General features: G+C 32.8%; 1 protein-coding gene across 1 annotated transcript in view; it reads right to left on the bottom strand.

Moving 5' to 3' along the window:
- Positions 1-3,574: 3,574 nt before the first annotated feature.
- Positions 3,575-15,667, bottom strand: part of LOC123533521 (somatomedin-B and thrombospondin type-1 domain-containing protein-like) — a 67,349-nt gene continuing 55,256 nt past the window's right edge. Inside the window, exon 4 of the mRNA XM_045315173.2 lies at positions 3,575-6,936. Coding sequence (XP_045171108.2) covers positions 6,660-6,936 — 277 coding nt within the window. The 3' untranslated portion in view covers positions 3,575-6,659. The remainder of the gene's footprint in view (positions 6,937-15,667) is intronic.

Below are 15,667 nucleotides of genomic sequence, written 5' to 3'. Positions count from 1 at the left end.
GACCTAGTTTTTCAGCACATGTGACATAGATATCATCAAGATAAAAAATTCTGACCAATTTTCATGAAGATCCATTGAAAAATATGGCCTCTAGAGAGGTCACAAGGTTTTTCTATTATTTGACCTAATGACCTAGTTTTTGAAGGCACGTGACCCACTTTTAAACTTGACCTAGATATCATCAAGGTGAACATTTCACCAATTTTCATGAAGATCTCGTGAAAAATATGGCCTCTAGAGAGGTCACAAGGTTTTTCTATTTTTGACCTACTGACCTAGTTTTTGACGGCACATGACCCAGTTACGAACCTGACCTAGATATCATCAAGCTGAACAGTCTCACCAATTTTCATGAAGATCCATAGAGAAATATGGCCTCTAGAGAGGTCACAAGGTTTTTCTATTTTTAGACCTACTGACCTAGTTTTTGACCCAACGTGAGCCAGTTTCAAATCTGACCTAGATATCATCAAGATGAACCTTCTGACCAATATTCATGAAGATCTCATGAAAAATATGGCCTCTAGAGAGGTCACAAGGTTTTTCTATTTTTAGATCTACTGACCTAGTTTTTAACCCCACGTGACCCAGTTTCGAACTTGATCTAGATATCATCAAGGTTAACATTCTGACCAATTTTCATGAAGATCCATTGAAAAATATGGCCTCTAGAGAGGTCACAAGGTTTTTCTATTTTTAGACCTACTGACCTAGTTTTTGACCGCACGTGACCCAGTTTCGAACTTGACCTAGATATCATCAAGGTGAACATTCTGACCAATTTTCATGAAGATCCATTGAGAAATATGGCCTCTAGAGAGGTCACAAGGTTTTTCTATTTTTAGACCTACTGACCTAGTTTTTGATCCCACATGACCCAGTATCGAACTTGACCTAGATATCATCAAGATGAACATTCTGACCAATATTCATGAAGATCTCATGAAAAAATATGGCCTCTAGAGAAGTCACAAGGTTTTTCTATTTTTAGATCTACTGACCTAGTTTTTACCCCCACGTGACCCAGTTTCAAACTTGACCTAGATATCATCAAGCTGAACATTCTGACCAATTTTCATGAAGATCCATTGAGAAATATGGCCTCTAGAGAGGTCACAAGGTTTTTCTATTTTTAGACCAAATGACCTAGTTTTTGACCCCACGTGACCCAGTTTCGAACTTGACCTAGATATCATCAAGCTGAACATTCTGACCAATATTCATGAAGATCTCATGAAAAATATGGCCTCTAGAGAGGTCACAAGGTTTTTCTATTTTCAGACCTACTGACCTAGTTTTTGACCCCACGTGACCCAGTTTCGAACTTGACCTAGATATCATCAAGCTGAACATTCTGACCAATATTCATGAAGATCTCATGAAAAATATGGCCTCTAGAGAGGTCACAAGGTTTTTCTATTTTTAGACCTACTGACCTAGTTTTTGACCCCACGTGACCCAGTTTCGAACTTGACCTAGATATCATCAAGCTAAACATTCTGACCAATTTTCATGAAGATCTTGTGAAATATATGGCCTCTAGAGAGGTCACAAGGTTTTTCTATTTTTAGACCTACTGACCTAGTTTTTGATGGCACGTGACCCAGTTTCGAACTTGACCTAGATATCATCAAGGTGAACATTCTGACCAATTTTCATAAAGATCCCATGAAAAATGTGACCTCTAGAATGGTCACAAGCAAAAGTTTACGGACGGATGCACGGACGGACGCCGGACGACGGACGCCGCGCGATCACAAAAGCTCACCTTGTCACTTTGTGACAGGTGAGCTAAAAATAAGTCCCCATAGGGATGCCAATTACTCGCTATATGTTTTATTGCGAAACAGCCAGCAGAAACCGCAACGCTTCACATATCTGACCATAAGGTGTAATTTTAGAAAAAAAACTCTTTGTTACATAATATGCAAAATAACTGGAATTTTCTCTTGCAAATGTTTACTCAATTCAAGCTTCCATTTTTTCCTTTATGAGATTATGCAGATTAATATAAAGAAGAGAAAAATCGTAAGTACTTACAATCGAACATGTGTAGTGTTAGATTAATAGTTTTTTGATATCATCTCAGGAATTCTTGATGACCATACTTTTGAGCAGTGCCTCTGCACTTGGTCTGTGTAGTGTTTGTTTTAAAAGTTCTTTGATAACATCTCCGGAATTCTTGATGGCCAAGATCAGATTAACACCAGAATTCCCGTATACTTTTGAGCAGTACCTCTGCACTTGGTCTTTAGAAGAGAATTTTTTCGGTAATATATATCTTTTCTGTTGAATTAGCATGAACTGAGATTTATATGGAGGTTTGTGTAATTTTGGGGTCCACCAAAGTAGGAATACTGACTTACTGTTGTCAATTCTGACTTTAAAATGGATACATTGACCTACATGATCTTTCTCACTATTTTTCTCATCTCGTGGCAATAACTAGTAAGTTTTCGCATTTTCCCATTCATATTGTAATGCATCAGTATAATAAATGCGCCATATTATGATTGTATTGTTTTGATAATTTATCTGGAGTTTAAAAAAAAATGTATGGAACGTAAGACACATACGCTTTCTTTAAAGTTCGGAATAAGAACTTGTGTTTAAGAAGTAAAAAGGAAAATTCTGATTCGTACAATTTAATGTGTTTGAATATTCTAAGAATATTCTTTTTTCCATTCCAGTAATCGCGTTCGGAACTGCACTTATGTTAACAATATGACAGGCAGGTTGATATCAATATTTGGTTTCTTTGCAGTATCTTTATATCTTCTATGTCTAAATCAGAGACAATTTTATTGTAATTCAACATTATAAACATTTCTCTACATGCCTGCATTTTTGAAACAATTGTTGTACGAATAATTGCAAAGAATGAAAACTCTTGCCAGTTAGGCATCAATTACGCATCCATCCATAGATTTGCAGTATAAGGGAGGTAATTATACAGGAAACAACAGAAGTTCGTAAATCCAAGACAAAAAAAGAAATATTTGCTCGAGTACGTATTTTCTTTGCATCACTAAGGCATAGGTTTTTGTTGGCCTAAAAATGAACTAATACAGTGAGCTATCACTCAGTATTTTACAAGGCAGATAGAGCATTGTTGCTTTGAACAATGTGTCACATACACGAGTGAATGTACAGGTGTTGTAACTTATAGTACTCACAATTTGCTTTTTGTCTCCAGTACTATGCTTATATATGGATATGATGGGGCATACCCTTTCTATGACAGAATTCAAAATTCAAGAAATTGTAGTATGCTGAACTGTTGTAACATCAATTACTCACAAGGATTTCACAGTGGAAGAAGTTTTTCAGTTATTGGACGGTCAGCATTATTTCTCCCAAATTGAGTGTACACACGCATTGAATTTACACTATTAAACCTATGTTAAACATAACCATAACCTTTAGTCTGTATAATGTACACTCAGTATGGGTGTACATCCAATAGGGGCGATTTGATGTTGGCGTACTAGTATATTGGACACTGGACAATGAAAATCAAAGTACTGAAAGCACTGAAACTTGGATGGACCTGCAGGAAACAGTCAACACAAAATGAAGGTGTAATTATATTTTATTTAAAACATGGACACTTAGAACTGTACAGCTAAATTTAGATACTAGAGATACTTTAAATATGTCTATATATAGCATACAATTCACATGCATAAAAAAATTGAAACTGGCTTTTAAAATTTTCCCAAGGATAAAAAAGTTGCATTGCATTTCTTCTATATATAAAATAAGTATCAAGTATTCATTTTGCCTTTACACTATTTTCATATAAATAGCTCAAGTTGCACTTGCAAGAAAATGTGTAACTTATCTTTTAGCCTTTTTTTTCAGAACTGGTTTTCATACAAAATACTATAAAAATGTAAAGCTGTAAAATATAAGGTACCAATATATAAGCTGAGGTTTGACATGCCACATATATATGTACAAAAACAAAACAAAAAATACTTATTCAATGTAACATTCTCTTCAGTATAAAATGTTGCATAAAGTATTTACAAAAATTATGTACAGAAAAGACAGCTAGTTGTAATGGTATGATATAACATTATATCTATTTGGCATATTGAGTCATATATAATATTCCAAATTCATCTACAAAACTTGATTAAAATATATATAAAATACCAATCAAATATAAATCTCACTATCTCAAGTAATGTTTTCTGTAAAGAAAAAACGATTTAAGTAATGTGTTTCGGTAGTATAACAATATGAAAAAGTCCACATTTATTTGTAGGTGTCTTTTTATTGTTTAACGCATACAAAAAGGCCACATTTATTTGTAAGTGTCTTTTTTATTGTATAACCACACAAAAAGTCTGAACTGATTTGCTGTTGTCTTTTTGATTGTATAACCATAGAAGAAGTCCTCACTGATTTGACAGTGTCATTTTGATTGTATTACCATACAAAAAGTCCGCATTGATTTGACAGTGTCTTTCTTATTGTATAACCATTCAAAAAGTCAATGCTGATTAAAGACAATGTGTTTTGGATTGTACAACCATACAATTTGACGGTGTCTTTTTGATTGTATAACCAATTTGCAGGACATCAGCAAGTTTAAATAGAGGCATCCTTGTGATTTGTACTTCCACATTTCAAATTTAAATTTATGTTTTAAGAAATTATTACAACTTTTCTTAGCATTTATAATATAAGAATGGAAGACTTTTTGAAGTTTTGATGACATTCAGCAGGATGATTTGTGATTAAAGTTAGTAAAAGTGTATTATATATATTCTTAAACAAAAGAAGAGCACAGCTTCAGACTATGAAGAAAGTGAAAATATTTACAAAATGATCCTGATATTTAAATGACTTATACAAGAGCATATATTAAGAGAACCTGTATGAGGGTGATTTCTCTTTTATTTTTTGTCTAACCTTTTCTTACTATCCAGAAAATGAAAATTGAATGTTGTTTTGTTTTGTATATCTAAGTTATTTGTATTGTATATTGGCAACGTTCTTCCAAGGTTTTGAAGACTCTTTGCTGTTATAGAAACAAATTACTTGAACTCATATTCTGGCATGATCAATTTTCCCCATTATACTTCATCATTTAAGAAATAACTTACACTCCTCAAAACCAACTGACACTCATCATTTGTTTCTCCTTTTGGTCCAGAAAATCAAATGCGGGTATGACCCAAGATGCTACAGTTAAATGCAGTAATCATGCCCAGTCTGACAGAAAAAAGGAAGACATATAAGGAACAAAGTGGCAAACCAGTCAGGTTCTTGTTTTTCTCTTGTGCAAAAGTAAACTTGTTTCTCTAATAAACATAACTGTCTACAGACAATTAAAATCATAACAGAAAATAATGCATTTTTACAAAACCCCATACTTCTGCACTGTAGTCTCTCACTGTAACGTGATTAATATATCACTATTATATTTGGGGATTACTTTTGTAATACATTCACATCATTGCATATGTAATTTTTCTGCTAAATGATACAAAAACTTAACTTGGTGTTCTGCATTAATAATGTAAATAGCTGGAAACATCTCTCTAACAGGTAAGAATTGTTGTACTTTACATAGAATATGAATGCTACTGGCCTTAAATAACATACTGGATGGATGAAATGTTAAAACAATTAATGAAATACAAAATGTTACACTCCATCATTTTCTCCAAAGGATAAAAAATGCTACTTAGGAAATATATATAAATAATTATGTTTCTGAAGGGAAGTAAAATTGAATGTCCAGCATGAACTTTTAGTGATTCAATAAGTAACATACATAGGTGACTACTTACAGAGATGGTAATAAAGACATTTTTGAACATCATGTTTTTACAATCAGCTACACACATAAACGCATGCATCAACTGGTAAGCAAACTGATTTAGTCCAATTTGGAGCACAATTCCTATGAATTTAAAATGGATGTTTTAACATTTAAAAAACTACAAATAATATATCTACATGATAACAATAATTAAATAGTCATACATCTAAAAGAACAAAGACTTTTTTTATTATGACATATCATAGTCTTAACAAATGAAATGTATAAAAATCTGTGTCCGATTGATAGCTGTATATAAATTTCGCAATTTTCTCATTTAAACTGACTCAAAAATCTACTAAATAAATGTTTGTGCTATACAATACTGCAAAATATTCAAAATGTTCTGAACCAAATTGTTAAATATCTTTAAGAGCAGGTATGTAAAGACATTCATTAATAGTACACATAGAACAGTATACATAAAAAGAAAAATACTGACTTAAAGGATTTGGCATCAATATTGTTCCTGCTAAACACTACGCTTTGCCAATGAATCTTACAAAGTAAATGCCAGAAGCCACTGGATGAGAAAGCAAAGTACACTTTTTCAGTCTAACTAAACTCAAAACCTATTCTTGAGTCTATAATTATACAGGTAAGAATGACATTTGCATGAAAACAAGCTTCATGTGCTGATCATTACTGTATAATCAAACACACTTTACATAATTTGCTGTCTGAGAAAGTTTCCTACATTTACATCTTGAAATTCAGTGTCTGGCAGAAGCTCATTCAGTGACAATTACAAAATGCTTGCCAACTCTGAGTCTCATAGCAGCTTTCCTTTAAGTTTTATCAAGCTCCCTGATAACAATGATTATACTAGGACAAAGTCATGATCTCCATGATGGTTGCATGTTTTAGAGTCATGATGGGTAATCATCTTCCATTTTCCATGACAGTTTCTCACAGCAATAGCTTTCCATGTGGTCTCCTCATGGAACACACCATGTCCTGTGCAGCGCTCCAGCCTCTTGTTCATCGAGGTAGGTTGACATTCTACACACACCTCAGCCCCCTTCTGTAGAACATTTGCCCAGGAAGATCTCTGGCAGGCTCGGCCAACATGTGTCACTTTGTACACAGCACTGTACCTGTAAAATATAAGAAAATATTTCTTTGAAATAAGACATTTAATCCCTGACCAATATTCTGTTTAAATGACTTAATATGAGCAAAATAGATTTGATCATGTAAAGACATTTATTTATTTATTCAGATTTATATAGCGCCCTTTTCAAAGGAGCTTTACGCAGTGCAAAGGTAGCCACTCAGGGTGCCAATTTCATCCTCTACTAGTACTCACACAGTGTGATCTGATCAGATCGACAGAATGAGACAAAGCCCCCAGAACAAAGAGAGAGAAATCATTTTAGTTTCAGGCCTGTCCGGCTCTTTGTGAATAGAAGTCTGGTTACTTAACGTGCCCGGTGTATAGCACCAATACACGCGAGGCCATCTTTCCTGGGAAGAATCAGTACTGGCCTCTTAGTTAGGTGGGAAACACTCAAGAGCATCTCAGAAATTTCCAGTGCCTGGACTGGAATTTGAACCCCGAACCTCTGGACTGACAGTCAAGCGTGTTACCACTAGACCACCGGGCCACCCGGACAAGACTAGAAATGGATTTTTTCATATCTGATATAAGATAGAATAAAATATTCAAATCATGCACTGATCTTTTTCCAGATTAAATCTTCTTAATGTAATTATTCTGCAAGGCCAAAAGACTAATGTATGATGATACGATCCTATTAATGTCTAAATGTCTATTTGTGCCTTCATAAGTAATTTCTGTCAAACTGTCTAATACTTTAAATTAGTCAGATATACTTATCAAATAAATGAAGCTTGAAAACTGTGAATAAAATGTAATTTTTTTAAGTATAATATATTAGCTTGACATATAAATGATAATAACCTTGTTACATTAAATACATTAAAACTTTATTAGAAATAAACGTTTTCAAAAAGTGCATTCCATGTTTTTTAAACTTTTTACTCATATTCTTTGAATAATCTTATAACTTGCTATAAAACTCTGATACTTTATACTGAAACATTAAGTCTACAGCTACCTAAATTCCTTTTACAGTGCTGCTCATAAAACAGCCCCTTGTCATACTCATCTTTGCAGCTTTTTGTTCACCAAACATACTCACTTCAACACACATCCCACATTTGCTTCCAATATAACAAAAACATTCAGCATCACAAACAGTTTGCATCTACTGCAATGTTTTTCAAACATTCACAATCTAGTTTGCTGTCCACAACAAAAAAACACTCAGCTTTCATATACTGACAACTGGCTATTTCACCTTCCATCTTACAACCTTGGCCCTCCTGGCACTTCAACTTTTACTGTCAATACTAACAAATACTTAAACATTTTTTTTATGCCCTGACATTTTATTATCAATCAATATAACATGGACCAAACCAAAGTTCTCTCTACATTTCAACCGTTACATTTTCCCTCATCTACTATCTTACATTCAAGGAAATACTTCAATATATTCTTTTGCTTCTGGACTCTACCAGTTTTGTTGATTTTTTTTCTAAAACATGCCAATCTGGATCTTTCTCTTTTTTCTCAAATCTTAGCTTTAACCCCACAATGTACATATTATCCTTTAACCCTTACCTTGCTAACTTTCTATAATGAACTTGTCCATCTTTCAATCTGGACCGTTACATTAACTGTTAAAAAGGGTGCTGTCCAATAAGATACTGACTGAATAGCGAACAGTGCAGATTTTGATCAGACTGCATGGATGTGCAGGCTGATCATGATCTACACTGGTCGCAAAGGCAGACTCAATCTTGTCTAGCATGATAAATGTTAATACCTTTTTATCAATGTATAAGCAGCTACCTTTTATAACGAACCTTAGACTGGAATTTTCATCTTTGGCAGAATACTACAGAATCAAATTTTGGCTCCCAAATCGGAAAAAAATAAATTTTTGGAAAGGTAAGATTGATAAATGTTATTTATATTTCATTAGAAATGCCATCATTCCCTATAATATAGCTAGAATGATTCCACTGCCAAATCTACATCTTCTATCAGCAACACAAGTTTAAGAAAACTCCTGTGAATGTTATTAACATTGTACTATCAAGAACTTGTTCTTACTTTTTGCCAAAATGTTTTCCTTTTTATTGAAATGCCAGCAGATCACTTGCCTTAACATTTCTGTTTTTGCCAGATAATTGACTGATGCTAATCAAATGATAAATAACATTGATCAAACTATCATTGAGAACCATATTAAACGAATTTACAGGCAAAAAAACAACCATCGCAACAGCAAAAATACTTAACGAAACAAGTACAAAAACAACATTGACATTATAAAGAAATGTAGTCATGTGGTAGAGCTATGTTGTAATGGGGATTTTTTCTTGGATATATCTATCAGTAATTAGGGCATAACTTCTGAAAATGAAGAAATTAAGTAGGAAAACAGACATTGGAATTTCTTTCAGTCTCTCTTTCAAGATTATCCTGAACTACTTCCTGACATATTTAACTGAATTTTAACTCTTTATAGATTTACTCACAATGTATGTTTGGAAACATGCAGATACAGAAACTGAAGAGTTTTAGCTGCCTGATGAAAGTACACAATAATTTTCCTTTCTGCTATAACAGCTGTGTTCTTAAACAAAGGTTTTGTGTAGAACCATATTTATAAATTAAATAAAAAAGTATTGCAGTAAGTATTGTTATTATAAGAAATGTTACTGTGAACATAAATTACTCAGATCAAAAGGTTAGGTATGTCAGTTCTGAATGGAATTCATCTTCAATCATATGAGCACAAATGATACATTCATACAGCATTCATATTTTGGTAATTTTGCCAAGATATTGTAAAAGTTCTACAGCAGCTGTTGATCGAGATAACAAATAAAACATGTAACAGTGACGTAATCTTGCAAACTTATGAGCTGATGTGATATAATTCCATCATAACTTTTGTATTCTGGCATAATTATTAAAGAGAATATTGGGATAACTTTCTTCATAGGTCATGAAAAACTGTAATAAATTCTTGAGAGTTTACAGCTTTTCTAAGCCGGTTATGTGTTTTGAAGAGCTGTTTTCCTTGGTAATTATGTAAAACTAGAAAAATTTGTTGTTTTGCGACCTGGAAGTGTTTGTGATTTTTGCGAATTCAAGAAATTCCAAAAAATATCAGCCAGCTTAAATTTCCATGTGCATCAAGGCATTACACTCATGTAACAAACTGAGCTTTGGCACTTCAGGTTTCGGCTATTCGCAAATATTCATGCTCGCGAAATGAATGGAATTGGCAATTCACTAAGTTTTTGACAGGCCAATATATCCACTTATACAATATTATCTATGTTTAGATCACTCAAAACCCCGAGTAACTTAAGCATTTTGCTCATTTTTCTTACATGTTACAACCCTAAGCGTTTGGCACTTAATTGTATTTAAAAAGACTGTACTATAAAATGGCTATATAAAATTTGTTTGGCCTTACATACGCCTCAAATAAAGTGATCTTATTAAAAGATAACGAAAGAATAATAAATGGTCAGTGGTTTCTATGAAAGCCTCCTAAAGTCAAGTAAGTTCAATTGTGGGTTAAAGGGTATGAAGCAAGGAGTAAATTTAACACTTGACCTGTAAAATTCAACACTGCTTTAGAATAGCCATTTTGTTGATAACAATGCGGTATATGGCCATTTACAACAAATTTAATTTAATTTATGATAATGACGGTCCTTAATTGATGCAAGATATGGTCATTCAAATGTTTCTTATTTTCCTTCTATGTAGTTGAAAAATGGAAGTTGACGTATGGTACATTAACTTGTCACGTTGAATTTTTGTTTTTGAAAGACATGCGTACACTGCTTATTTTCTATGTAGGAACAGTTGAACAGTCAAATGGCAAAGCACAAATTTATATGATTTATACCCTATTTTTTAGTATGTCATAACTTCAAACAAAATTACACTCTGTGTCAAAATAAGCACGTTCTGAACTCCAAAGTGGTAAATTTATTACAATTTAATTTTTACCTATCATCTTAAGCTCTTTTTCTGTACCATTAAATTTACAATCAAGCATATTGAGTTTCTTTCTCTACGTTAATATTACCACACAAGGAAAGGCCCTTAATTAAGGCCTGGAGGCGGATAGAAACTTGGTGGCCGTTCGTGTGGTGTCGCAGGTTCCTATATAGATGCACTCATTTGGAAGATAAATATACACAACACAGGGTTATACCACCTTGTGGCAATACTGCGTAAATTAGGATCAACTCCATGACTACATGCGTGAATAAATAAGTATGATCAAATGGAATTAAAATCAGCAACCATAAACTCTTAATTTTAAGGTAGGTGCAAGAAGTAGAGCGATTATATCAGCATGAATTCTGAGTCAGGTATCTAGCATTAAATAAGGCTTGAAATTTCAATGGTGCACAGTTAGAACATGCGGTGTAGTAGAAACTGACCCAGGTGTGGTCCATGACGGACAAAAATTTCCAATTTTCGAACAAAATTTTTTTCTTCATTATTTGAAATTTGTATACTTTAACAACATTATTTCATTGAAAATGACTTTATAAGTTTATATACCGACAGTGAACTGAAGAAGTCAATGTTTTATTACGTGTATGCATGATAATTAAGTGTCTATATTGTCTTGTTGTATTTTGATTGAGAAAAACAAATGCCAAGTGTAGAATTTGAAACCATGTCCCTCTGCTTGCAAACATTTTTAGGAGCTCTTCCAACTGAACCAACTGGGCTTCTGGTACTGGTTACCCAGAAGCCTCAAATCACTAGTTTTGTAAAAATCATGGTATGGATTTTGTCTTAGCTGTGAGGTTGATCCAAGAAGAGTTTAAGTTAAAAATGACAAGATTACCATTCTTATAGTCATTTAGCTTAACAATAATAACATTCCCTAAATAATTATGTTTCATTGTGGTTACAAATATACCCTTAAAAATGCCAATGCCCTTCTTTCACATCCGAATAGGCGAAATTGAGAAAAACAAAGTATTAAAGGATAAAGATAATCTAGATTAAGATGTTTGTCTGATGTTTTACAGGGCAGAAGTGGCTGATTTCCTCACAATAACTGAAGTACCTTCCAACCATTTAATTGCAAATATGGGATATTTTTCTAACCTGGTAACAGGTGTCACATACAGAATGTGAGCATGCATTTTGAGTGGAGAGTTAAATAACAAACTAATTCACATTCAATGATCAAACAGCAAAAGAATCAGAAATATATACTTACTTTTGATAACAAAACTTCAACATTATATAAACAGAGCACCACAGTGCTTTATAAATTTATTTCAAAAAGGGTAAGAGCTTTATGAAAATTTCTCCTGAATTTGGAAATTAACTATAGAAGCTGTTTCAGCATATATATGTATATGACAGAGAATATTCCATTATTTCATCAAGGGCAAGAGGTAGACCACTATGAAAATTTCTCGTGAATTTGGAAAATGACTATAGAAGCTATTTTAGATATATATAATTATATGACAGTGAAATGTTCCATTATTTCATCAAGGGCAAGAGGTAGATCTCTGAAACTTTCTCCTAAATTTGGAAAATAAGTATAGAAGTTATTTTAGAATTTTTATGACAGTCTCAGACATGGTCCATAATGTTTCATCAAGGGCAAGAGGTAGATCTCTATGAAAATTTATCCTGAATTTGGAAAATAAGTATAGAAGCTATTTTAGAATCTATATGATAGAGAAAATAGTCCATTGTTTCTTACTATGTCCTAAGTTAGGCTTAGTGAAATGGGGTCTCTGAATCACACCATGATTCTGCAGGTATTTTAGCTGTTTTCAATGATACCAGATTGGTTGACTGATTTGAACAACTCTTGACAGGTTTAACAACCAACACTTCCTGGTTATTACAAGCATTAATTGAACCATAATAATGATTGTGTGCAAAAGAAAAAATACAGCATCTCTACACAGACTGACTAGTCAGAGTTCAATTTGAACATGTGGACCTTTGAATTGTGGTTGAAATGGTACAAGTCCACTAATTTTTAATCTTAGGCTGATCTGTGTAGACACGAATACAGAGATATCCTATGATCCCATAAATGATTGCTGTGGCTGAGATTTTTTTCATCTAAGTCCATTTTAAACACTACCATCTACAGCTAAGGTCGTTTTAATACCGTAAGAGGCTTACAGAAACATGCATGTTGGCATGGGTGTCACGCTGAGGTAAAGTGAAATGTCAACAATAAATCTGTAGATCTAAATTCAGATCACAGTTGGCTGTCAACTCAACAAGATCAGGTTACTAAGCTACTTGTCTCTCAAATCCCCTAGACATAGGCTGTATATCACTGACCTCTCAGATATTTCACAGAGGCAATTTCTACATATTGCATGATCAAGAACTCAAGAGAAATTAGAAAAATAAATTTAAATAAGAATTTCAGCTACTAATGACATTTTTTTCTGAAGTTCTGATTTGTTAGCATGTCTATTAAGAAAAGATCTGTCGTTTTCTAAATTTTCAACAAAATTATAAAATTTTGAAAATTACTGCGTTAACTTTAATAACAGCAGCGTCAGCATTAGATAAAGCCATTAACATTTTAACTTTATAAAAAGTGGGACAATTAACTCTGACATATTTGCATATTTGAAAGTGTTCTTTTTTTTTTTTTACTGCTGCACTAGAAACATCTTTCTAACATGTAAATGCATGCCTGACATGTCTGTACATTTTTATATCTGACTTTGTTACATCACAATTCATGTTAAACTTTAAGATACACTTTTTCCACTCAAGTACATGATGACTTGTACATTTTTTCATGTCTAAGGATTTTAATAGTTGTTAAAATGGGAGATAGGTTGTGAGATTTTGTGTCAGCTTAATTTAGAAATGGTCTTTGGTCATAATGTGACTGCCATATTTTTTGTGAACATAAAATGAAGTAATTTCTTGTTATTTCTTTTTTTATTACCTCCCTTTACAGTATTTTGTTACAATGTGACTGCCATATTGTTTTGTTATGAACATAAAATAAAGTAATTACTTTTTATTTCTTATTTTCAGTAACTGTTATCTCATATATTTGTCATAGATTTGAATATTTGATAAACATAGCTAAAATTACTATTGAATCCATTCTTTTTTATTACCTCCCTTTACGATCTTTGGTTATAATGTGGCTGCCACATTTTTTTCTTATGAACATATAATAAATTAGTAATTTCTTGTTATTTCTTTTTTTTGGTAGTTGTTATCTCATAAATTTGTCACAGCTTTGAATATTTGGTAAAAATAGCAATAATTATTACTGAATCCATTCTTTTTTATTACCTCCCTTTATGGTCTTACGTTATAATGTGGCTGCCACATTTTTTTCTTATGAATAGAAATAAAAGTAATTTCTTTTTGGCAATTGTTATTTCATATATTTGTCCTAAGTTTGAATATTTGATAAACATAGCAGAAAGTATTATTGAAAACATTCTTTTCTATTACCTCCCTTTATGGCTCTGACAGTATAAGTTCATGTGAAACAGTGACAGTAGGGCTAATCTAACAATGTAATTATGCATATTCTATATTTGGACTGCTGCCTTGTCTGTTTTTAACACTAAAGGAACTTTAACCATTACCTTGCTAAATTTCTATAATGTACTTGTCCATCTTTCAATTTGGACAGTACCATTAACTGTTAAAAGGGGTGCCTACTAAACAGATACTGACTGAATGGTGAACAGTGCAGGTCATGATCAGACTGCACAGACAAACTTAATCATATCCAGCATGATATGGGTTAATAGATAAGGACTGTGGGCAGTGATTATTAAATTCTTACATCTTTTCAGCGTGCTTTCTGCATCAGCAGAAGTGTAATTAAAACAGGTCTTTTTTATCATATATCAAAATCTAACTCCAAAAGGTGTGTCTGCTGATTGCTATCTATTCAATTACTGTAAATTGTTGCTATTTTCGGACCAATGTAACAAAATAATACTTTCTTTTTAATTGCAAAAGTTATTAAATTTCTCTTTTTGTAATAACACTTGAGCAACCTGTAACAAAACTTAAGCCTTTTGGTATACGTACTTCATCTTTCTCCTTGCAGTTTCATTGATAATATAGGTTGATAGAGAGTGAGAGAGAGAATGCAAAAAATATATTTTCATCCCCGAATAAAGCAATTTTAGCCCATTTTAAACCTATGTCCATCACAGGGCTGATAACAATCTGGAATTTGCACTCTGGGTTTCAAATTTAAATTGAGAAGTGTCAAGTAGCATTTGATATTCAGTGGAATCTTAGTATGAAGTGGTTGTAAGTTAGGTGTCAAGTTCAGACCCAGGCATCCAATTTCCTATTATGCTGTATTGTTGGGTTAATTGTATTTACAGAAAACACTGATGATTAAGACCTGCAGAATGCATTTTTACAGGTTTTTTTTACCACCCCAGAGTATCAGCATTAGTTAATTTACTATGGTACGATTTCTTTAGCTGCTTAAATTAAGTTTATTCAACCCTAAACATTTTATCCATGTTTAAAAGTTGTAATTGTTTTTTCAAACATTTATAAAAACATCACCTACAATTAATCATCTTGTCTGTGGGTATGTTCTTCGCTTTCAACATTGATGCCTTAACAAAGAGTACATTGAAGTCTGTGTGGCTGGTTGCTATAGTGAAAGCTCGGAATGCTTTTTGACCCATAATTAGATAGCCATAAAGATCCAATTGACTTGAAATTCTTCTGTATAATTTTTGTATCAAGTTTTA

This window comes from Mercenaria mercenaria, chromosome 12, assembly GCF_021730395.1.
Source record: "Mercenaria mercenaria strain notata chromosome 12, MADL_Memer_1, whole genome shotgun sequence".
In the NCBI taxonomy this organism is placed as follows: Eukaryota; Metazoa; Mollusca; class Bivalvia; order Venerida; family Veneridae; genus Mercenaria; species Mercenaria mercenaria.
Note: the sequence above shows the minus strand (reverse complement) of the source record. Positions and strands in the feature narration are given on the sequence as shown.